This window comes from Mobula birostris, chromosome 2 (assembly GCF_030028105.1).
Source record: "Mobula birostris isolate sMobBir1 chromosome 2, sMobBir1.hap1, whole genome shotgun sequence".
In the NCBI taxonomy this organism is placed as follows: Eukaryota; Metazoa; Chordata; class Chondrichthyes; order Myliobatiformes; family Myliobatidae; genus Mobula; species Mobula birostris.
This window is the reverse complement of record NC_092371.1, coordinates 55,838,076-55,864,647: the sequence shown is the minus strand read 5'-3', so window position 1 is coordinate 55,864,647 and position 26,572 is coordinate 55,838,076. Positions and strand designations below refer to the sequence as shown.

General features: G+C 40.6%; 1 protein-coding gene across 3 annotated transcripts in view; it reads left to right on the top strand.

Annotated features, from left to right (window-relative positions):
* LOC140186793 (peroxidasin homolog) overlaps positions 1-26,572 on the top strand; it is a 271,446-nt gene that overhangs the window by 100,089 nt on the left and 144,785 nt on the right. For all 3 annotated transcript variants that reach the window (XM_072241373.1, XM_072241381.1, XM_072241390.1), the window contains exon 2: positions 12,320-12,391. In XM_072241373.1, the coding sequence (XP_072097474.1) occupies positions 12,320-12,391 (72 nt within the window). The remainder of the gene's footprint in view (positions 1-12,319; positions 12,392-26,572) is intronic.

Genomic DNA, 26,572 nt, shown 5'->3' with positions numbered 1-26,572 from the left:
CCCAACTTGTTCTCCAACTAATCCCCTCCACTCCTATAACCTTTGACGCCCTTTCTAATCAAGAACCTTTCAAGTTCCACTTTAAGTATACCCAATATCTTGGCCTACATAGCTACTGGTGGCAATGAATTCCACAAATTCACCAGTCTCTTCCTAGAGAAATTCCTGTTCATCTCTGCTGTAAAAGGACGTTATTGTATTCTGACTTTGTGCGCTGTGGTACAAGACTCCACCATTATGGGAAGCATCCTCTCCATGTCCACTCTATCTAGGCTTTTCAATATTGAATAGGTTTCAGTGAGATCTCTCCTCATTCTTCTAAACTCCAGCAAGTTCTCTGTTTCACAACTGTATATTTTCTAAATCATCAATGTGCATATCTATGCTTCAACACCAGTTTATATACTTTACCATTAAGTGAATATTTTTTATTTCATTAGAAATCTTGCCTTAGCAAAAACAAACAGTACTGAAGCAATGAATTGAATTAAATTAACTTATTTAATTTTAGATTTTGAATGTGTGTGTACATTTTTTACCAATTAGTTGGGATTTGTAGATACCAAAAGTTGATTCATTCCTCAAATGAATTTTTCTTTAAACTATAAATATCCAATTTTGCCAAATATTAGTAATATATGAAAATAGGTCAATAAACCAAACCAAAAATAAAAACAAAGTATTCAGATCCCAATTCTGTTTTATGTGTGAACTATCTACCAGCTGGATCAGAAAAATAACGATCTGTAATTTCTTTCCGGTTGTGAGACTGTCAAGGGACAAGTAAAATATTGCAACAGAGAAAAAGTATTGGTGAAATTTGATACTTTTGAAAGAACATTTCAAAATAAAGACTCCCTCAGTAATACAATGGGATCTTTCTCTGGTGAAGTATAGAAACCATAATAAGAGCCAGATGCCTCTGCTTGTGACTGGGGAATGTAACGTTGACAAGTTTCTTCCTATCAGCCTATACATCAGCTTAAATCTTGCCCTCATCTGCACAGTTCTTCAGAGTTCTCTCTATGCCTATTTCATTATGCGTCATACTCCTCTGTCTGCCTTCCACTCATTGGCTTCAGGTTGCCGTTGTGTATCACCCCGTTCACTGTTGCTTTTTGCTATAGATCATTTGAGCAATACTTGCCAGTCTTCAGAAACAGCCACCCTTACCTAACACATCCGTCACTGGCTCTAAGTTGCTCAGCTTTGCCATGTCAATGTTATTCTCCAAAATGTATCTAATTTTGATCACTTCTCATTCTTTTTCATTTCCGTACTTTTTGTATCAGTTTATTGCACTTGATGGGCCATCTGGCTAAGCAACAGACTCTATTGTAACAGATATCAATAAGTTGATTTTGTAAGCTGGAAAATATACACAAGTCACTTGATATGGTAACAATATCGCCGTGGTATAGAAATTAATAACATCATAAGGCTGATAAGAAAGAACAATTATGATAAATGAAGAGAGAGGGAAAGCTAGCCATGCCCTTTGTTGAAACAGACATGTACATTCATCAGACTTCTGAAATTATTATTTTGGGAGCTCATACATATGTAGGGTGATGATAAGTCGAGCTTTTGTTTCAGAAGCAGCACATAAAAATGCTTTCGAGGACAAAAAAAGTGTTGTATTCTGTATCTGAATATGAACCCAGATATGTTACTATCATCACTGTCTCCCACAAAATCCTTCAAATTGGCTGAAAAGATAAACAAACTAACTTCAGTGCTCTCTTCAGGGTATCATTCCGAGCATTGAAGCCCTAGTTACGTGTGTTATCTAATCTCTTCACTGATCTATGAGAATCCCTGACACATGACCACTCAAGGTGGAGAGAGTGCATTTAAGATGGCATTGAGAACTACCAGTTTATACTTTGTTCTCATGTTGGTTCTCAGTAATATCTTTGTCTAGAATGTTCACACAGTAAAATCCAGGACTGGTGAGCTCAAGAGACACTGGCTGTTGAAACATCGTTGCTTGGTCATTCTCCATATCTAGTACTGCACCTGCTTTCTTTAGGGAAATTTTACTCAAGAGTAATGGGATATTCACTGGTACTACCTCCGTTTCAGTGTAACATTTTGTCTTCCCTATTTTTGTGCGACTGTTCACTCTTTTGGTGGAATGTACAATCTTTCCATCTCCAAATTTGAATGCTTTGTTACTAGGTGTATCTGCGTTTACCAGTTTCTGCACCATTCCGGTTTAGTTCACTTACATAGCTTTTAAGCCATTTTTCCCCACACACAGTTCATGTGTATCCTGTATCAAAAACAGCAGATCCTGGAGATTCTGTCATCAAAATCTCTGCCTCAGATGTCTCTGCAGTAGTAAGTGATTCCTTTGCAAACAATGTGACATGGCACTCTTCTACATCTTCAGGTTTGTTATTTTCTTCTGTTAGCCTAACTTGTTTGGTTCTGTGCAGACAGTTTCTTGCCCAGTGGTAAATACTTTGACATACTGCACATTTTGATCTCCTACCGTACTTGTTTATTGGATTTGTGCCAGGTAATGGTACCCTTGTCTGATCCCTCTGGGATCAATGCTTGCTATACTCTAGTTTCCTCTCAGTGAAGTATGCCATTTCCTGACTCAAACTAATTCCAATTGTCTTAGTGGCCTTTTCTCCAAAAATCCTCATAGATGCAAGTGTATGTTCTACGCACGCAGTTAGTGCTAGCTGTCTGTCCTATATGACTAGACACGCAGTATCCAACAATTTAAAAGCATCAGGAAGTTCAATTTTGTATTTACGTATATGACTGTACTTTAGTTCAGAATCAATTATATAATCAGCCATATTTTTAGAATTGTCTATAAATTTTATAAAAATTTTAATATGCCTCGTAAATCAGATCCTTTTCTTCCTTCAAAAAAAAAGAGTCAAGTGTGTTTATTAACATATTCATCATCATCAGGTGCCATGCCCAGCTTGAGCTTTGACTGCCATGGCCCACACACTCCTGGTCCGGGTCAAGTGGATCAATTCATTGGTATTCATTTCCAGTCCTCTGGCTGCTGTCTCCATCATCATTTGTCTTTGTCTTCCTCTTGCTTTGTTCCCTTCAATCTTCCCCATAATTACCATGCATTCTAACTCCTCTTTCCTAGTGACATGTCCAATGAAGTTACGTTGCCTTTTCATGATCTCATACATTATTTCTCTTTTTGTGTTTGCTCTGTTCATGACATCGTTGTTAAATATTCATTTCATCCATGATATTCTTTGCATCCTCCTCAAAAACCACATTCCTGCTGCTACAATTCATTTCCTCATGTTTTAAATATTGTCCAACATTCTGAGCCATATAACATAACTGGATAAACATAACATTTCAGTACTCTGAGGCGGGTTGTCATGCCTAGTTTAGTATTGGTCAGTATACTCTTCATTCTCGTAAAGGTGTCTTTTGCCATCCCTATTCTTCTTTTGATGTCCAAGTCGCACCTGCCATCTGATGTCACCCAGCTTCCTGAGTAGTAAAAGTTATTTACTTGCTTTATGTCTTCCCCATTTATTCTCAGCCGCAGATAGGATTCTCCTTCTTTTTGGATATCACCATACATTCTGTCTTTTTGCAATTGATAGATAGACCCATTTTTGCACTTTCTTCAACAATTATATCAATTAAGTTTTGTAGTTCTTCCTCTGTACTTGCAATTAACAGTGTCATCTGCATATCTGAAATTATTGATGTTTTCACTGCCAACTTTGATTCCCAAGATGTCTCTTATTTTTTGTAATATTGTTTCACCGTACATATTAAATAAATCAGGGGAGAAAATACACCCTTGTCTAATGCCTCTCTTACCATCATATTCGTATTCATAATGTATTCATAACGTCATCTTTGTTCAAGTCTTCCACCAAAATTCCCATTGTGGTCTCTCTCGCTCTTCCCAAAAGTGACAATGCATCAGCCAAGACCTGCTTTGTCTTTTCCAGTTCCGAAACAAGAGTCGACATTCGAATTTTATTTTTCCAGCTTTTGAAAGGCTTGTTCTCATCAAATGCTAGTGAGATCCTGTCTTTGGAAACCATCCCCTGCTACCACTGTTAACGCCCAAACAACAAGGACACTTTTTCTTTTGATTAACAACTTTACTTGCAACGTCTCCGTTCAGTACCTGAGGGCCACCACCTTTACATCCCACAATACCCCTTTCTCCTCCCACGCACACGCGCATAACGGAGACTGTGCGCGTGTGTTCCAAATACTTACATAGTCCAAATGAACAGAGCTCAACGATACAGTATAGAAGCAGGCCATCCCATGTTTCATTAGATTACGTCATGATATTCTGTACTCCAGTGAATATTGGCACAACCTGCCCAATTATTCTTCATATGTTAATTCATCCCAGGAATTAATCAAGTGAATCTTTTCATTTAGACCACAGTATCACAGTTGCAATCTCATTGGCACCATCTGAAGCTGCTTCAGAACTTTGCTGTCTTTTATTCTCATACTCCTTCCATTAGCCTTCCTAATTGCATGTTGTCCTTGTATACTTCCTTTGTGTCATGTAGTGGGACCCCCAGCTCACTTGGTATTTTATTGTCTAACTTCCTTTAAATATTAATTTCTGAGTCCTGATGAAGAGTCTCGGCCCGAAACATCAAATGTTTATTCATTTCCAGAGATGCTGTCTGACTTGCTGAATTCCTCCAGCACTTTGTGTGTGTTGCTCTGGATTTCCAGCATCAGCAAAATCTCTTGTGTTTAAATATTAATTTGTTCTTTTTTCATTCATCCTTGCCAGATGGAAAACATTACATTTTCCTTAGCACCTAACTTTCCTCTATCACTTACATGTTTGTGTTCTCACAAGTTACTACTTTTCTTTGTATTGTCAACAAATTCTGCTGAAGTATACCTGATTGCTTTATCCGAGTCATTAATAAAGGTTATAAATAGAAATCAGTATCTGCGACCATACCAGGTACTGATTGCCAATCCGGAAGTGACCCCAATACCCTGGCCTGCTCCTTTCTATTAATTAGCCAAATTCCTTACCCTGCCAATATACTTTGCCCAGTAGCATAATTTTGGTGAAGGATGTTTGATTTTTAATTGCATAGATGCAGCCTGACCTGCTCAGTGTTTTCAGCATTTCCATTTTTTTTAAATTTTAGATTACCAGCATCAACAGTTTTTATAAGTTTCACACACTGCTTTGTTTTATGTGAATTTTATTGATTACCTTTTAAAATCCAAATCTACCACTTCTACTGATGCCCTTTAATTCACCCTGTTTGGTAGATTTTCATAGAGCTCTAGCAAATTTGTGAAACACTGATTCTCTTTCATAAAACCATCCTCCCTGAGGTCTTATAATCCTTTCTAAAATACAGTTCTCCAGAAATGAACAGAGTATTCCTGCAGAGGCCTAACCCATCCTTTATTTGACTTAATAAGCTGATTTTGTTGAAAAAGAGAAAGATTTCATATTTTTAACAAGCTCAACCATCTGCACCCTTGATTTTCCATTTTAAATTTTACGATGACTCTCTTCATTCAAAATGCATCACTTCATCAATTTCTTTATTAAATTTCATTTGCCATAGATTTCCCCTTTTCCCCAATCTGTCCTTTTCGATCTATTAATTTTTTGGGAGCATGTAGGTGTTGCTGGATAGATCTGCATTTGTTGTTTATTCTTAATTTTCTGTGTGAAGATGCTAACAATTAGCCTCCTTGAACTATTGGAGTCTATCAGGTGAAGGTCCTTCTTCACTTATAATGCAAGGTCATTGTAGTATATTAAAATTCAAAGTACATTTATTATCAAAATGTGTATAAATTATACAACCTTGAGATTTGATTACTCACAGGCAGCCACAAAACAAGAAGCCCAAAAGAACTCAGCTTAAAAAAGACCAACACCCATTGTGCAGAGAGAGAGAGAAAAAAAAACAAATCGTGCAAACAATAAAAGCAAGCAACAGCATTCAGAATGAAAGTGAGTCTATAGATACGAAGCTCGAAGCAGCCGGAGCAGGCCCTCAGCCTCAGCCTCAGTTCATCACACAGTGGGGCATAAAAAAATAGGCTATTACAGGATTAAAATCTGTGATGATGAATGGATAGCGGTACATTTCCCGGTAAAGATGGCAGGCCTCTCAGCAGAGAAGCTCCAGCTAGTGGTCTTCCCAAGCCTGTGCTTCTCCTGTCCTTCCTGTGGAATGGGTAGGAGTTTGAGGAGTGCTGTAGTAGTAGTGTGAGAAATTACAGTAGATGGAGGGTGGAATAATTGTGTTTGAGCAATCAAACAGGCAGCACAGTAGTGCAGTGGTTAGTGCAATCTCTTCACATCACCAGCGATCACCAGTTGGCATCTGATTCCCACTGCTCTCTGTAATGAGTTTGTATTTCTCCCCATGATTGAGTGGGTTTCCTCTGGGTGATCCCGTTTCCTCCCACATTCCAAAGATATTTAGTTACAGTTAGGGTTAGTGAGTTGTGGGCAGGCTATGATTGCGCCAGAAACATGGCAACTCCTGTGGGCTACCCCCAGCATAGTCCTCAGTGATTTGATTTGATGCAAATGATGCATTTCACTGTGTGTTTCAATGTACATTTGACAAAACAACTAATCTTTATCTTTGTAAATGTTCTGCATGATGAATGGGATGTCGGTTATGTGGGTGGTTTCATTCTGATGGTCTTGGAACAGTATTCATCCATACAACTAGAGAATATTTCACCAGGCTCCTGACTTGTGCCTTGTGAGTGAAACTTGTGAGCCATAACCCAAGTTTCAAGGATATAGTATGATTTAATTTCATTGCAGATGAAGACGTAGTTTGAGGAGATGGTCCAGAATGGTAAGGGGAACTCTAGAGATGATGAGCCTGACAGACAATCCAATCCTTTGTAATAAAACAGGCTGCAACTGTTCTGGCGAATTGATGAGAGTCATAAATAATCAGCAGCCATGTGAGTCAGGCAGCAATGTGGAGAACATCAGCATGAAAGAGTAGAAGATGAGTCCATGTGAGGAAGCCACAAATTGAAATGAGTAGAGGATATAATCTAATTGGTCTTGGAACTGCAGATGGAGATCACAGCTGTGCTTGACAAGCAGCAAAGAAATTCTGGGCCATCTCCAGACATTAACTTATTGCCTAGGACTGAACAAAATAAAGGTTTAAAGGTTCAATTTAATGTCAGAGAAATGTAAACAATATACATCCTGAAATGGGTTTGAAGGATACCTCGGCAAGGTAGAGGTCAGTGCGCCAGACTACAGTGCGAGTCCTGACGAAGGGTCTTGGCCCAAAATGTCAACTGCACCTCTTCCTAGCGATGTTGCCTGGCCTGCTGCGTTCACCAGCAACTTTTATGTGTGTTACATCCTGAAATGCCTTTTCTTCGCAAACATCTGCAAAAACAGAGAAGTGTCCCAAAGAATGAACGACAGTTAAATGTAAGAACCCCAAAGTGCCCCCCCAAGCTCACCTCCCTCCCGCGCATAGCAGCAGTGAACAATAATCTCCCCTTCCCCCAGCGGCAAAAAGAAAGCAAGCATCACCGAGCACTCAAGCGTGAGCAAAGCAATAGCAAAGATACAGACTTGCTGTTACCCCAAAGGCTTTACGTTTCATCCGGCATTCAACATAACGCTGGCTCTCTCTCTCCCTAATAAGGGAGAAGGAGGTGTCTCTGTTTTTCACCAGCGAGCGAATTGATCAGTGAACTCCAAGACCCAGGCCTCAATACCCCCTTGTGTAATGGGTTCCTGGATTTCCTCACTTGTAGAGCCCAGTCAGTTCAGATTGGCAAAAACATCTCCTCCACAATCTGCATCAGTACAGGAACACCGCAGGGATGTGTACTTTGCCCCCTGCCCTACTCACTTTACACCTATGACTGCGACTATGTACAGCTCCAACACCAGATACAAGTTAGTTGATGACACCACTCTTGTGGGCTGTATCAAAGGGGTTGGTGAATCAGCATACAGGAGGGAGACTGAAAACTTGGCTGAGTGATATAATAACAATAACCTCTCACTCATGTCAATAAGACCAAGGAACTGATTGTAGACTTCAGGAAAGGGAAACCAGAGATAATCATCAGAGGATCAGAGGTAGAGAGGGTCAGTAACTTTAAATTCCTGAGAGATTACCTCAGAGGACCTGTCCTGGACCCATCACATAAATATTATTGTGAAGAAAGCACGACAGCATCTCTGATTCCTCAGGAGTCTGTGGCGCTTTGGCGTGTCATGGAAAACCTTGTCAAACTTCTATAGATGTGTGGTGGAAGGTGTGCTGACTGGTTGCATTATGGCATGGTATGGGAACACCAATGCCCTTGAGCGGAAAATCCTCCAAAAGGTAGTGGATTTGGCGCAGTACATCATGGGTAAAACACTCCAAACCGTTGAGCATATCTACATGAAATACTGATGTTGAAAAGCCCCATCAGTCATCAAAGATCCTCATCTCGCAGGCAATGCTCTTTTCTCACTGCTGCCATCAGGTAGAAGGTAAACACAAAATAATCTGCAGATGCTGGGGTCAAAGCAACCGGAAGCGTGTTGTGAGTGTTGATCAGGTAGAAGGTACAGGAACCTCAAGACTCGCACCACCAGGTTCAAGAACAGTTACTACACCCCAACCATCCGGCTCTTGAACAAAAGGGGGTAGCTACACTCATTTAAAGACTCTGTTATGTTGTTATCTCATGCACATTATTTATTGCTATTTATTTATATCTGCATTTGCAATTTGTGTACAGTTTACAGTTACTGTCTGTAGTTTTGCTAAGTATGTGGGAAAAAAGTCTCAGTGTTATATGTGGTGACGCATGTACCCTGATAATAAATTTACTTTGAACTTTACTTGGAATTTTGAAAATATTAAATAGTAAACAAGAGAAAATAGAACACTGAACAACAATTTTTTTATTATTAATTTTTATTGCAACACCAACAAATTACATTCGATACAACCAGTTGCCAATTACATTTTGACTGTAACCCAGTCATCCCCCAATCTTCATCACCATCCCCCCTCCACCCCTCTCTCCCCCCATCCCTCTCCCCTCTACCAATCAACTGAATAGTAGTGCATACACAGACAAAGCATTTCTATTTTAACAAAAGATCTTTTAGTTAGATATCAAATTTGTCCACATTAAGATTGTGTTTGGTCGTGCATCATTTACTCTTGCTGATGAAAGTTCCAGGCAAGGAATGTCCAAAAAGCTCTGAAGCCAGTGAGTATTTGAAATATCATGGGGAGGTTTCCAACGCTGGACTACAATCTTCTTAGCTGCAGTCAGGCCTGCCAGCCAGACTTTGCTTTTTTTTCCGTAAAAACCTTTGAACCCTTGTAGGGAGAGTTTAATCCTCTAACATTAAATGATACAATAGTAAGATTTTCTAATTTATCTGTATTGCTCATCTTCCCGAACCTGTTGTTGTAAGTTGGTGGTAGAGCCCTGAGTTACCCCCTTACCACCACCCCCTCCCATCACCCCTCATATTCAACCTTTTACTTTGTAACATCTGTGAGTGTCACTTAGCAATGTCAGACACTGAAAATAACCACCCCCCCCCCAGCACCAACAAATTAAAAAGGCAAAGCAGTTCTCATAGACAATCATATCAAAGAGACAAGAAAAAAAAACCTGGACAAAACCGTTAACCTATATAATTAAAACCATTTCTGTCTCAACTATAATATACCACATAATCTTGCGAGAAACTGTTGCTTTAATAGACCATCGATTAGCGATGGTGTCAGTGACGTCTTATCTGGCGCCCAGGAATGTAAACAAGTCTACTGGAGACATAACCCGAAATGAACATGTACAATTAAAGTTATTCAGAACAAACTGCTGTTTTTCAGCTGAACAACAATTTTTTTGAAGTGTTGCTTCCTCAGATTTTTTTTTGTTTATGATAGACCACTTGAAGCTGAACACAAATATAATTTCAGACTACTTGTATCACATAGGAATATGGAGAAAGGAGAAATTAGCTTTCATTGAATATAAAATGTTTAGTTGTATACCTGCTGTACATCGTTTGGTGCTCTGTAGTTGCCAAGAAAATTTTCAACGTCCTTGAATGCCTTCCATATGATTTTCTCCAGTCCCACTAAAAGTTCTTTGAAATACCTGTCACTGATGACCTGCTTGATTTGTAGAATCAAAGAAATGCCTTTCTTAATCTTGGCATCAGTTAATCTAGTTAACTGAATCTGTCACAAATATTGAAATCCTTCACGGAAATTGTGTGCCTGGTGACAGCAGATTCCACCTTGAACCCAGTAATTCTGCTTTTTGACTTTGACAAATCCAAGTCTCTGACTATGTCATTTAACTCAGATTGAGATATCAGATGAGGCTCAATCGACATAAAGGAATCTGTATCAGTATCAGTGTCATTTTCCATTCCCAACTCATACATTATGGAATCTTTGTCTACCTCCTCTAGACTCCATGTCATGCTTTTCTAAGCCTTTATTGCCAGGCAGAATCTGTCCTGCCTCAGCATGTCTGGATAAGATAGAAAACTTTCAGCTTACATTGTGGGCAACATTTTAATTGACTTGAATTATGAATTGAAATAACAAATATAGGTGATTTCAGAAAATGATGCATGATAGGGAAATTTCATGGTGATTTTCATGATCAGCAGCCCAAAATCCATAAGACGCTATATACCTAAAAGTATTCAGGATGCCCAGTGAAATTAGTGAGGTTGTGTTCATCTGTTCGATGACCATTCAGAAATTGGATGGCAGAGGGGAAAAAGCTGTTCCTGATCACTGAGTGTGTACCTCTCTTCTCAAAGGAATAGTGGCAGGGAGAACAGCAAAACGATGAAACTTGCCCCCATGTCGGAACTTATGGGATTGATCAATAGAAGAAAAGTATTGTGAGGGCAGGGGATTTTACTAAATGGATGATGACCAAGAAAAAGGAAGGCATAGTTGGTGGGGGAGCAACCTAAGGATCCTGGGAATATACCCTACTAGTAGTGGCTTATAAGGTCTTACCATAATAACTTACCTTGGCCACCCTACAACTGCTGCATGGCTTTTTGAATTTCTGCCATACGGGCTTCCGCAATCCCAAATTCACACTGATATTCTAGCAGAAACGTATTATCAAGAATTGTACTGAATTACACTGCAGCATATCTGCAGAGGGAGCTAGTGAAGGTAAGGGGTTGGGAAGCAAAAGTCCTGTGTCAGTGAGTGCACTTAGAGAACTTTATCCCATCCAATTCTTTCCATTGGCAAGGTAGATGATCCCTCCCAGGACAATATGTTTCAGTCTCTCTTGCTCTGTTGCAAAAGGAAAAATGCTCTTCTCCCCAATAGAAGCATTGCAGTCAACATAAGACATAGGAGCAGAAATAGGCCATTCATCCCATTAAGTTTGCAACGCCATTCCACCAGAGCTGATTTATTATCCCTCTCGACCCCATTCTCCTGCCTTTTCCCCATTAGCTTTAATGCCCTTGCTCATCAAGAAGCTATAATCTGTGCTTTAAATATACCCAATGACATCCACAGCCATCTGTGGAAATGAATTTCACAGATTCACCACCCTCTGCAAAAGAAAGTCTGATGACCATAAGACCATAAGACAAAGGAGCAGAAGTAGGCCATTCGGCCCATCGAATTTGCTCCGCCATTTTATCATGAGCTGATCCACTTTCTCCTATTTAGTCCCACTCCCCTGCCTTCTCACCATAACCTTTGATGCCCTGGCTACTCAGATACCTATCAATCTCTGCCTTAAAAATTCTGATGACATAATAACATCATCTGGCATGGAAATATCATGTCAAAAGAACATCCATGAGTTATGCCAGGAAATGATCAGAGGAATTTGCTGAATGTCATGAAGTGACCCATTACTTAGTTCCACTTCAGGAGAAGGTCATTTCCAATCATGAGTTGCTGAAATAAAAAACACTGTTTGTCATTGAATTATGAACACAAGAGATTCTGCAGATGCGGGAAATCTAAAGTAACACACTCAAAATGCTAGAGAAACTCAGCAGAACAGACAGCACCTTAGAGAGCCTACATTCGGGCCAAGACACTTCATCGGGAATTTCAATTGTAATTCAATTACTGGGTCTCTCTCTTTCTCACTCACTCACTTTAAAACCAATGTTGGAATTATCTTAAAATCTATGCCTTTAAGTTTTAACTATATATATATATATATCAGCTGACAAAATCTGGTGAAACTTTACTTAATAGAATATAAAAAACCTGTGCTTGCTGTCACCTTATAAACATTTATATGTGTTTGTGTATCTTTGCAGGGACCTGCGATTCAATCGCATTAAGGAAATCCGTCCAGCAGCCTTTAAGAGACTGAGGAATCTGAACACATTGTGAGTCACTTCCTGGGATAACTTTATTCTCTCTGTAGATTTGTATTAAAGAGGTGAAACATAAGAACTCAGGTTGACAAGTAAATCATGCTGAGTGTTTCATAAACTTGGGAAAGGTTTCAGGATGTATGCAGTGTGAAATCATTGAGTGAGATGTAATGCTCCTGATTGGGGGAGTAAGGGGGTTGAGGGAAGGGGAGGGGGAATGAGAGGATGCCATATGTACAAGGCAGAAGGGATGATAGTCTGAAACTTAATTAGATAAAAATGACTTTATTTTGTCCTATTTTGTTTCTTTAGATGTATACATTGCAGAACTCAGTTGCCTTTTTGCAGATTTCAATTGACTATGAGATCGCTGTATTTGATTCTTTAGTTGTAATTACCATAGCGTTTTAGTTTTAATTGTAGGCTTGAATTAATAGATTTCCAGATAGACATCAATGTTGTGCTTTTTTTCCTGTCAGGAAGATATTGTGATTAGTAAGTCAATAATGAAAGGAAGAAATCTCAAAGCATTTTCTATTCTAATGACAGCTGTGTATCAACTCTGTAGTTGTATTTCCATTGAAATAGATAAGATTCAAGATAGTTTAATGTAATTTCCTGTGCACAAGTGTAAGGAGAATGAAATAATTGTTACTCTGTATCTGATGCAGCACAAAAAACCCCCACAAAAGATAAAGAACACAATAATAATAATAATACAATAAATATAATTACATAAATTGATTGTAAATCCATAAGTACTGCTAGACTATACATAAAGTGACTGATGAGAAATAGTTAAGTAATGGTGGAGTTATTAGGTGGAGGCGTTGATCAGATTTACTGCTTGGGGAAAGTGACTGTTTTTGAGTCTGGCGGGCCTGGCATGGATGCAGTGTAGCCTCCTACCTGATGGGAGTGAGACAAACAGTCCATAAGCAGGGTGTGTGGGATCTTTCTTGATGCCTAAAATGAGGTATTCCCTGGCTGGTCTGAGAGCTATTCTGTCACTAGACTTGAAGGCAGCATCACGGGCTTTTAGTAGGGAGCACACCTCTTCGTTCAGCCAGGGTTTCTGATTGGACTATTTCTAAGTAACAACATCATCTACACACTTACTGATGTAGCCAATGACAGATGAGGCATATTCCTCAAGGTCTTCTCCTTGAATGTGGCAACTTGCTTGAATGTCTGCCAGATGTTCCATTCAGAACAGTACTGAAACATAGAGATTGCCTCATTAGGCCATTAGATGGTCCTCTTCACTGGATTCTCCATTTTCAGCAGTGGTTGGTATGCTGAGATTAACATTATGGAGATGTGGTCAGAGAGGCCAAAATGAGGGCATGGTATGGCTCTGTAAGTACTGCATCTGTTTGTATGAACATGGTTAAACCGCAGAGGAATGGAGGTGTTGCTGAGAATAAAAAAAAACAACCGATCAATATACTTTTTCTTCCTTCATCGTGATCATGTGTGATTTTCACTTTGACTCTGTAACCAATGCCAGTGAATTACTATGTATTAAATTCATAGTTTAGTTGAAAAAATTGCAAAGTAATGGGGAAAGAGGGTTGAGATCTTGTAATTGAAATTTAAGAAGTTTGGAGAATAGAGTGTAGGGGGAGTGGTGATATATTTGGAAAAAGGGTAATAATTACTGGATGGCCACTTCTCTGAGAATCCATGTGTAAATTTCAGCTGAGTCCTCCATGTGAGGCATGATACGGATGAATCCCATACAAACTGCAGAGAGGCACAACTTTCAGTGATTTCCCTCACGCAGCACAACTCACTATACCATGGAAAGCAGCCTCCCCTGCAAGGATTCTGTCTGCACTTCTCACTGCCTCAGTAAATCAGCCAAAACCCCACCAATCCTAGACATTCACTCTTTTTCCATCTTCCATCAGGCAGAAGATACAAAAGCCTGAAAGCAAATACCACCATCTCAAGGATAGTTTCTATAAGACTATTGAATGGTTCTCTAGTGCCATAAGATGGACACTTGACCTGAAAATCTACCTCAATGTGCCCCTGTACCTTATTGTCTTCCTGCATTGCACTTCCTCTGTAACTGTAACACTTTATTCTGCATTCTGTTAGTATTTTATCTTCTACTACCTTAATACAATTAAGGTTATAGCCGGGGTGGTCATGGGGACAAGCTCCCACTACGTATTAAATGCTCCAAATGGCATGCGCCTCAAATAGCCTCTGACAACCAAGTCCAGCTCCTGGCTTTCACACCTGGTTTAGCTGCTAAGCCCAACAAAACTGTTTCTACTGACAGGAGAAGGGGCAAAGGCAGGTTACTGGCGCCTTAAAACCAGCCACTTTGGGCAGATGGGGCTCATCAGCCGTGGTCGGCAGCTCATCTAGAAGAAGGAAAACTCTGATCTCAAACCTCTGCTGCCTTGCAACTATATCCACTCATGGGGAAGGCTTTGAAAGTAAACCCTGAGGGAAAAATCCGGAGCTGGAGTCCCTAACACTGTCCTACATTGAGTTCAATGGTGACTGGCAACTCCTGCAACATTGCTGGTACAAAACTCTATCAGTGTCTGCTATTCCTTTGAGTTCATCAGATACATGGAGAGGGGGAGCTTGCTGCATGGGCAACAGCTTTCTCTCCATATCGTACTGCCCAGGCTAGCTTATCTAGACTGCTAGGATGCAATATCCATGGTCAACTCTGACTAATGGAGGCCTAAACAACCTTAATTCACCGTGTAATGAATTGATCTAAATGAACAGTGTCCAAGGCAAGATTTTCACTGCACCTCCGTACACTAATAAACCAATTTAGCATTATGTTTCCTCACAAAACAAACCTAACTGTTAATTGTCCACATCCTTCCCTTAGCATTGTGGGAGCTATCCTGGATTAATTTGTGCCTTTACAAAACCTCTAAATACACTTCTTTTGAATTACTCTCACTGCAGTCTACAGCATGTAATTTCCCTTTAAACACCATACTTTTAAATCAACTTAATGAACTACAGATTTCATAGTCTTCTGAAGGACTCAGCAGACTTAACTCTCAAGCAAGCAGGCACAGCATCTTTAAGTGGATGAAGGCACATAAGCATGGCTGGAAACAAGGCAGGAGTGGCGGGGTGGGGGGGATGAGGTCCCAAGCCAGGCTGAAACACACAGCAATGAGACCCCCTCTCTGTCCAGCATCTTGTTAGTAAATGTGCAGTCACTGGAGAACAAAATTGAAGACCTGAAGACAAGACTGTTGTATTGAAGGGAAATGAGAAATTGTTGTGTTCTGTGTTTTACTGAGGCGTGGCATACTCAGGGTATGCCAGCTATGGCGACCCGAAGGCTTTTCGATACACAGATTGGACCAAAATACTGATTCAAAAAAGGCAAAAGGTGGAAGTGTGTCTTTCATGATAAAATCTCTGTGGTGTTCTGGTGTGGTTTTGTCGTACTCGTGTTCACTTGACCTTGAATAGCTAACAGACAAATGCCTACTGTTCTATTTACCAAGAGAGTTATTTTCCGTAATCCTGATTGCAGTTTCCATGCTTCAAATGGCCGACTGTAATCAAGCCCTTGAGATGCTGCATTTTGCCATTATCAAACATGAAACAGTCCCTGACACATTTTGTATCATTGGGATTTCAACTAATCTTTTTTGAAGAAAACTCTGCCCAATTACCATCAGCATATAACCTGTAACACCAGAGGTCCCAACACAGCCAACCACTGTTATACCAAGAAAAGCAATGCCTTTTGTCCATGCCCAGACTGCACTTCAGGAAATCTAATCACTTGGCTGTCCTACCTGCATATCGGCAGAAGCTAAAGAGCAAGGCTCCAGAGATTATGACAACAAAGAGGTAATTACGGGAAGGAGGGGAGTAGCTACGGGATTGCTTCGAGTTATGTTCATCATCTATGGCTCTGAATGAATACATTATGGTTGTTATGGGCTTTATAAAAATAGTCGTAGATGAGTGTGCCCCCACAAAGTCTTTCAGAAGAACCATGAGATCCACAATCTGCTGAGGGCCAGAGCAGAGGCATTCAAGTCTGGTGACCAAGAAAGTTACAAGAGGTCCAGGTATGATCTCCAGAGAGTACTCTCATGGGCGAGGTGGCAATTCCAGTCTAAACTTGAATCAGTGAAGGATGCTCAACAGTTGTGGCAGGGCTTGAATGTTCTTACCTCTTACAAAGTGAAACCAAGTAACATAGGTGACAACAAAGTTTTGCTCCCACATGAGATCCATGCCTTCTATGTTCACTTTGACTGTCTAAACCTGGAGGAACTATCACGAGCTCCCAGAGCCCCTGATGATCCTGTGATTTCTGTCTCTGAAGCTGACATACATTCATCCTTCAGGAAGGTAAAGCTTCCAGCCCTGATGGGGTACCTGGCTGAATACTAAAGACCTGTGCTTATCAACTGGCTGGAATGTCCACTGATATCTTTAACCTCTCACATCTGCATTCTGAGGTATCTACCGGCTTCAATTATACCGATGCCTAAGTAGAACCTGATTTCCTGCCTCAGTGATTATCATCCAGTAGCACTTACATCAGTAGTGATGAACTATTTTGAGAGGCTGGTGATGAAACATATCAACTCCTGCCTTAGAAGCGACTTAGATCCACTCCAATTTGCCTACTGGCACAACAGGTCTACACCATTTCATTGGCTTTTCACTCAACCCTGGAACATCTGGACAGCAAAGATGCATACATCAGGATGTTCTTTATCAACTACAACTTGGCATTCATTACTATCAGCTCCTCAACACTAATCAAGATGCTTCAAGACCTTGACATCAATGCCTCCTTGTGCAATTTGATCCTCATTTTCCTCACTAGCAGACTGCAGTCAATTCAGATTGGCTACAACATCTACTTCACAATTTCCATCAGCACAGGTGCACCACAAGGTCGTGTGCTTAGCCCTCTGCTCTACTCACTTTACACTTATGACTGTGTGGCTAAGCACAGCTCCAATGTCGTATTTAAGTTTGCTGGCACCACCACATTCGTAGGCCAAATCAAAGATGGTGATGAATCATCTCCTAGCAATTGAGAAATGAGTATGCTTGGCTATGCCTATACCTCAGGCTTTACCAACTTCAACTGAGAAAAGATAAAAATAATAATAATTTTGATATTATTACTTCTATTTTTCTTTTTGTATTTGCACAGTTTGTACTTTGCTAACTGGTTGTCCGCCCTGATGGTGCGGTCTTTCTTTGATTCTATTATGGTTATTAGGCTTACTGAGTGTGCCCAACTGAAAATGAATCTCAGGATGGTATACAGTATAGCGATATATATGCACAGTTGTGCTAGAAAGTTTGTGAAGCCTGTTGAATTTTCTCTATTTCTGTAGAAATATGACCTAAAATGTGATCAGAATTTCACGTAATATTACAGGTAATATTGGATCATTTTTTTCAATAAATAAATGAACAGGTATAATGTTTTTTTGTTATTTATTTAATTGGGTTTTCTTTATCTAGTTTTAGGACTGATCTAGTTTTAGGAAGATCTGATCACATTTTCGGTCATATTTATACAGAAATAGAGAAAATTCTACAGGGTTCACAAACTTTCTAGCACCACTATACTTTGATGATAAATTTACTTTGAACTCTGAGATGATTGGTTACAAAGATAACCACAAGAGGTCAGTCGCTCACGTCTGGACAGTGGAAAAGTGACAGTGAAGGAGGTCTATATGATCAACATTATCAAAGGCTGAGAATGAAGGGAAGGGATAGTGCACTGCAGTGACTGCCATACAGATCTCACCTGTATAATTGATAAGGACAAATGAACTCTACACTGCTCTATTTTCTGTAAACTTCAGCCCTTTTAATATTATTAGAACTTAACAAATTTGTATAGCTTCTGCAAGCCCATATGTTTGGTTTTATTTACATTAGAAGATATTTTCACTGATTTTCTTGTTAATTCAGAAGTATTCTTACATGCCTGTAACCATTACATTAAAAATGAAATGCCACAATCACTCTGGCATTTCACATTAAAAATGGAAATAGTGCTGCTGCAAAATGTTACAAAGTAGTGCAGTGTATCTTTAAAAATATAAAACTGTTTTTCTTCTATAACACACCATGCCATTCTGTGTTTTTATTAAACGTTGAAGAAAAATAGAAATGAATAAATCTTGTTTATAGAAAGATAACAGGAAATAGAGAACTTTGTTTATGAATCATAAGTATGCCAGGCTCAGGGCTGAAGCATTCTGTTCCAAGGCAGAAAAGGGCCTTTGTTTGTTATTGGCCAAGTTGCTAGCTGGCAAATACTGTGGCCTATAAAACTTATGCTAACTTGAATAATATTCTTTTAAATAATATTGTGCCTTGATATAGCAATGTCTTTTTACTTACATTCAATTATAACTTTCAAAAGGGAGCTGACTAAGCATCTGAAAGGAAAAACATTTGCAGACCCTGGGGATGAAGGTGGAGTGAGACTGACTATGTAGAACCAGTGTATACTCAATGGACTCTTTCTGAGCTGTAACCGTTCAGTCACTCTTAGATTCTGTAGTTGGTGGGTGTTCGTACAGTCCCTCCAAAACCGTTCAATATCCTTTATTTTAGCATCTGTAGAGACTCCAAAGTGGAAGTGAGTTCCTGTTTTTGAAATGAAAAGCAGTCCTGGCATATCTTGTGTTAATCAGTGAATTGATATCTTTCCATTAATTAAAATTTGCTATTCTGTAATGTTCTCTCAAGTAGACCATTGCATAATCAATTCATTATTTTTGTCTTGGATTAAGCATATAATAGCTACACTAAGTGGAAACCCAAGCAGTCATGCAAATGTAGGAAATCTGACAGCTTTTCTTTTTGTTTGTAGAGCTCTGACCTTTTACAGAGAATAGACGGTAATAGATAAATTGATGGACATGTTGGAGAAACACAAGTTCTTCCTCCATCCATCAAATTTTCCTTTTAAAACGTTTCATATGAACTCCATGGAACTGACTCACCACCCATCCTGCTGATTCTCATGGTCCTGTCCACTGTTTGGAATATCTGTCACCAATCCTACTTTCTTTGGTTATCACTTGGTAAAAGAGCCAACATCATATTGTGTTTTTCTTCTTGTCTCTTTCCTCTCTTTATCATTACTTTTCCACTGTACTGATATCCATCCAGTATAGTGACTATGTGGGGGTGGGGGGGGGGGTGCAGGTTTGCCAGAGAACCTTGTCTGTTTTCCCCTGGTCTTTTCCTTTTTTGTTCATCTACACCTTCAGAATGATGTAGACATCCTCTTCAGACTTTTTGATTTTCCACAGCTTCTGTCTGTCCTGCTGATTTTCATTTTTTTAGTGTATTTATTTTCTTGCAAGGCTATCCAGAGGTCGAGATTGGAATGTTAACAATTGCAGAATGGGAGACTTAGTCTTGGGCACTGAATGTGTTATGGTAGGCACCTGACTGCACCAGTCTCTGGGGTTTAGACACTCCAATTCTCTGGAGTATGGATAGCTGGCACAGTCCCTTCAAAGATTCTGGCCTAATGCAATGATTGGGGGCTATGTTTTGGTGCCAAGATTTGAATATTAAAAAAGCACCTGAACTGAGGTTCGGTGCTCAATCATCAGCTCAACTTTGGTTCAGTTTGCAATTGCGTTTAGGATTTCTGTCTCCTTTGGATTCTTGTCTAGTCGCATCAGGTTCTCATCTGGCACCACATCAGGAACCCTGTTCTTACCTCAGTTGCGAAATTGTGTCTCAATTCTAGTTTTAGATACTCCAGCACTTGGGTCCTTTCCATCCTTGCCTAGGCCTTTCATCACAGGATGTTAGAATTGCCATTTCATTTTCTGTATTGCACAGTGCTACAGACTAAAGTTCCTATCAGTCTTCCACAAAAATGAATTTCTATCCCAATCTCAAGAAAGCTTTAGTGAGTATTAGAACCATAGAAACCATAGAACACCACAGCACAGAAAACAGGCCATTCAGCCCTTCTAGTCTGTGCCGAAACATTATTCCGCTAGTCCCATTGACCTGCATCCAGTCCATAGCCCTCCAGACCTCTCCCATCCACGTACCTATCCAATTTATTCTTCAAACTTAAGAGTGAGCCCGCATGTACCACGTCAGATGGCAGCTCGTTCCACACTCCCACCACTCTCTGAGTGAAGAAGTTCCCCCTAATGATCCCCATAAACCTTTCCCCTTTCACCCTAAAGCCATGTCCTCTCGTATTTATCTCTCCTAATCTAAGTGGAAAGAGCCTATTCACATTTACTCTGTCTATACCCCTCATAATTTTGTAAACCTCTATCAAACCTCCCCTCATTCTTCTACGCTCCAAGGAATAAAGTCTTAATCTGCTCAACCTTTCCCTGTAACTCAACTCCTGAAGACCCGGCAACATCCTAGTAAATCTTTCTGCACTCTTTCAATCTTACTGATATCCTTCCTATAGTTAGGTGACCAGAACTGTAGGCAATACTCCAAATTTGGCCTCATCAGTGTCTTATACAACCCTCCCATATCATCCCAACTCCTATACTCAATATGAAGTAGTACAACACTTCTTCCCCCACCATCTCTGTTAATTTTAATTGTTATTACTAAAAAATACCACATTAAAGAAGCCTAATGCTGTTGGCTTATACTAAGACTAATCAAACTGATCAGGATATGAACTCTATATTCGAGGCAAAAAGGCCTAAGCTGCCTAGTTCCCATATATATTCCTTTCAATTTAAAAAAAAATAATGCTTGTATTCTGAATGTACAGTAACAAGGCTGTTGCTGACTGAATAATGAACTATTAATGAAGAGTCCTCTAAAAGGCAATGTTATGACTTAACTACATCTTACTGGGATATTATTTCACAATGCATTCTGCAGAATTAGTTCATTTTCTTTTGGGATTATGCCTGTCATGTGCCATCTGCAGGAATTGTTTTTGTTCTTTTGTTTCTATACATTTTATAGCAGTCTTAAATCCCTTTCAGTGTTTTTGTATTACTTTATTGTTGATCGCAAAGGGACCATAAAGGGATATCTAATTACAAGGAGTTGTTCTCACCAATGGACTATTTAATAAGATAGCATATATCATCTTGTAGAAAATATCTAACATATTTTTAGTTTTGCTTCCAATGGAGACCAATAACTAATGTTCTCTTTCCTCATGACACACTTGGATCCTAAAGCAGGTTCATTCACTTCAATGGGAGCTGACATGTCAGTCTGGCCTCGGAGCATCGCAGTCAGAAACCAAGAAGAAGTCATTCTGTGTGCTTCAATGAGTTGTCACTGAATGGCTTCTTGCATTCATCAACAGGAGAGATGAACGATCTGATATGATGGGGACTTGCACACAGCCAATCGGGGATATAATCTGTGGCTCCTGTTGATGCATAGCAGAGTAGATTAACTTTATAAATGTTCTGTGTGGGAGTAAAGAACTCTCTTCCCTCTTCAAGAAATGATCCCATTTGGTATTTTCTTTTTCTAGAATAAAAGGTATTATACAACAGGAAATAATAATGAAAATGAAAGTAGTTTTTATGCATATAAGTCTTTTTTGTTTTATCTTAAGAGCCTCAACCAGAATGTGTTGAATGTTTATTTGCTCTTGTCATCCACAGTTTTAGGAATAGGTGTGGCTTCAGAACTTCATTCTTGAAGAATATCTCTCAGGAACTGTTTCGAATATTTTAGTACTTTCGCTACCTTTTTCAGTGAGGTTCAAAATGGTGCTAATGCTGAAGATTGCAAATTTCTAGGCAGGTGTATGTAAACCTTCCAAAACCTTAAAGACTGAAATAAGAAAACTGAGTATCTGCTTTGCTTAAGAGGTGTAACCTTTCAGGGAACTGGCCTTATTCATTTGACTGATAGGTCCTATAATTTGTGCATTGGAGAGGTATTTCAATATTTGCTAGTGTAAAATGTTTCAATTTGAAAGATTTGCAAATTAGTTTTGTCACTGATAATACTGGAAATATAAATGGCTTTTCAAATGGTTTTTAAAATTAAGAATATTATGTAAGTGAAGCACAAGATATTTAGTGTTCTGGGATAATTAGTATTTAGAAGGATAAAGGGTGTTAAGAAAAGAATGTACTAAATCAAATGATCTTAGGCAAAAGAAAGGAAAGGTGAGATTGTGATCGAAATGGGTATCTACCTCTTGGGAAGAATTGAATACTCAATGGTGTTGATTTGTGTCTGAGGAAAGTAGGTGATTTCTAATGGAAGCATATTAGGAATGCGCCTGGTTTCTGAACTGAACTCAGGAGTATGGGAATTGTTTTCTACATATTTAATGATATTAAAACAGCATTGTACACTGATGCTGTTTTAAAAAGCCTCAGAATTGCAGTTTTCCATAACAACATTGCAGGCTTTGACCAATGCTGCTTAGAATTGCAGCTGCAACTTCAGGAGCACCAGCCATGCAGCTCACTTCCTGCACTGGAGCATGATGTAATGAAATACAGTAGTGGAAAGAGGGTTGGAAAGTGACTTTAGGGTTCAGAAGGACCAGGATAAATCGGTAATCCACACAGATCCTACAGGTCTATTGTCAGGCATTTACAGCAGGAGATTGCCAAGGATTCATGCAAGCACTGCTCTTCGCTGATTGCCACTGTTCCCCTTAAAGCACCCTCCCATTCACCTCCCAAAACTTTAGCATCCATTCTTGAAGCTGTATCACTGCCCATTTGCTAGGTAAGTACAGCTTGTAATACAAGCTGTATGTGCTCTGAACATACTCTATGCCAACATCAGTGAACTTGAGACCAGGTATCCGGAGGCTTTGCTCATTACAGTCGGGGACTTTAACCAGGCCAACCTCAGAAAGGCGCTGCCAAAGTTATACCAATGTGTCTCCTGCCCCACTAGAGGCCCGAATATACTTGACCACTGCTACACAGCAGTCAAGGATGCCTACCGTTCCATCCCACAACCTCACTTCGGAAGATTGGACCATCAGGCCATACTCCTCCTCCCGGCTTACAAACAGAAACTGAAGCGGGAGGTCACGGTATCAAAAGTAGTGTCGTGTTGGACGGAGGAAACGGATGAGGTTCTCCGTGACTGCTTTGAATCAGTGGACTGGTTAATATTCAAGGACTCGGCAGCTAACCTCATTGAGTATGCCTCAGCTGTCACGGAATTTATTTGGAAATGCACAGAGGACTGTGTGTCTCGCAAGACGATCCGGGTATTCCCTAACCGTAAACTGTGGATGAATTATGAGGTCAAGTCCCTTTTAAAGGCTAGAACTGTGGCTTTTAGGTCCGGGGATACCAGTAGCTACGCGGAATCTAGGCGTGAACTCAGGAAAGCCATTAAGGGTGTGTAAGTGAAAAGGGGATTGGAGTATGGGATAGGAAGGGTTAAATGGTGTATGTGACCTGGAAAATATAGCAGGGGCAGGAACTAGACAACAGAACCGGGCACGGTTAGGATGTTGCAACTGCATGCTCATCTCTTAGAATAGAAGCGCTTACCGACCTGTACCTCTGCACGTGAAGCTGTTGTGACCATGATGAAATTGCTAACCACAAAACCGTCATAAGCGTGGACAGGGGAAACAGGTGCTAACTGAAACCATTTCTTTTGGATATAAATGTTACCTTGTACTCGTGCTAGGCAGAGTTGATTGCCAGACACCGCAGATGCGTATGGTGGTTACCTCTCCTCGGATCAAATTAAATAAAGAATTGATGGAGCGAAAACGTGGCCTCTGAGTGTTTTCTCCGACTGAATAACAAATCGGTATGGACAAGGGCGCCAAGAGGCAATATCGAGCCAAGTTGGAAGCCCAGGCTAACCAGAGAGATGCCAGTAAACTATGGCAGGGTCTAAATGAGATCACTGGGCACAAAGAAAAGGCTGGGAATATCAATAACTGTGGCGCTTCTCTTCCTGACGAGTTTAACGTATTCTACGCAAAATTCAAACAGACTAGGAGCATCCCGCTCCCTCCGGATGAACCGGACCTGGTGGCAGCAAGATTCTTCGTCACCAAGGAGGACTTTAGAAGGGCTTTCCTGAAGATAAATCCAAGGAAGGCGATGGGCCCAGATGGTGTCCTGGGACGGGTTCTCTGGGCCTGCGCAAGCGAGCTAGCTGGAGTGTTTGCTGACATCTTCAACTGCTCCTTGCTTCAGTCTAAGATCCCCTCGTGTTTTAAAAAGGCAACGATAATCCCAGTGCCAAAGAAGAGCAAGGTGGCATGCCTGAATGACTATCGACCTGTAGCTCTGATATCAATTGCTATGAAGTGCTTCGAGAGATTGGTTATGGCACACATCAACCACAGCCTACCGGTCAACCTCGATGCTTTGCAATTCGCCTACCGGAGCAACAGATCAACGGCAGATGCCATCTCTCTGGCCCTACATTCCTCCTTAGAACACCCAGAGAATAAAGATGCATACAAGGCTCCTTTCTGTTGACTACAGCTCTGCCTTTAATACCATCATTCCAAATAAACTGATTCCTAAGCTCCGGAACCTGGGCCTTAGCACTCAGATCTGCCGCTGGATCTTCAACTTCCTCACAGACAGGACCCAGGCTGTAAAAATAGGGAACAAGCTCTCCTCTACAATCACGATGAGCACTGGTGCCCCACAAGGCTGTGTACTCAGCCCCCTGCTGTACTCACTGTACACCCATGATTGTGTAGCCAAGTTTCCGTCAAACACAATATATAAGTTTGCTGATGACACAACAATTGTAGGCCGTATCTCGGATAATTATGAGTTTGAGTACAGAGAGGAAATTAAGAACCTGGTGGCATGGTGCGAAGACAATAACCTATCCCTCAATGTCAACAAGACGAAGGAATTGGTTGTTGACTTCAGAAGCAGTAGCGGACCACACGACCCCATCTACATCGGTGGTGCGCAAGTGGAACAGGTCAAAAGCTTTAAGTTCCTCGGGGTCAATATCACAAATGACCTGACTTGGTCCAACCAAGCAGAGTTCACTGCCAAGAAGGCCCACCAGCACCTTTGCTTCCTGAGAAAACTAAAGAAACTTGGCCTGTCCCCTAAAACCCACACAAACCAATCTTCCGTCCTTGGACTCACTTCATACCGCACGCTGTCGGAGCAGTGCTGCCAGGATAATCAAGGACACGACCCACCCAGCCAACACACTTTTCGTCCCTCTTCCCTCCGGGAGAAGGCTCAGGAGCTTGAAGACCCGTACGGCCAGATTTGGGAACAGCTTCTTTCCAACTGTGATAAGACTGCTGAACGAATCCTGACCCGGACCTGGGCCGGACCTGCCTCTCGGTTGTTTTTGCACTACCTTACTTTCCATTTTTTCTATTTTCTATTGTGATGAAAAACCAAGTTATCAGAAGATTGATGCTAATGAGAGAGAGATAAGTGAGACAATGGAGAAACATTCAAAATGCTAATAAGAGAGAAGATAGAGATTAACGAGAAAGAAACACATTTCAGAATATTGACAGACCGGTTGCTTTGAACCTGAACTGTTTGAAGTTTGATGGACAGGCGATACCCCAGCAGGGGGATAAAAAGAACAGGTTCGCTAAGGCACGACACACACCATGAGATAACGAGACCCTGGAAGAGCGGTGTGCCCCCACAAGTTGGTGGGAGTTGGAGGTCTGGTTCGAGGGAACCAACCGTAGACTGACAGGGTGAAAAGGGACGATCGGCAGGAACCTGGTGTGTGTGTCTGCCCTTGCCTGGGTGCCGGGTTCACCGCAGAAGAACGGTCGTATCCGGAACGGAGGGGTGACATTCGGTGACCACAGAAGACATAAAAGGGTTCGCCCAAAAGCCAACTGTGAAGAACATCAAAGGTCTGCTGAATCAGATTTGCATATCTCTATCTCTCTCTCTCTCTCTCTCCAACAGCACAACAGCGAACTGTACTGAGCTGAACTGAACTCTGCATCACTTGAGACTGATCATTTTACCCCAACACTGCGATAGAGCTTGGTTGATTCCTATTACCCTAGTTCTGTGTACATGTGTGTTTTATCATTGCTAACCTGTTGCATTTATATCCGTACGATTAGAGTACTGTGTTACTTATTTCTTTAATAAAACTTTATTAGCTTCCAGTAATCCAGACTCCAACTAAGTGGTCCATTTCTGCTGGTTTGGCAACCCAGTTACAGGGTACGTAACATAAGTGGGGATCTCGTCCGCG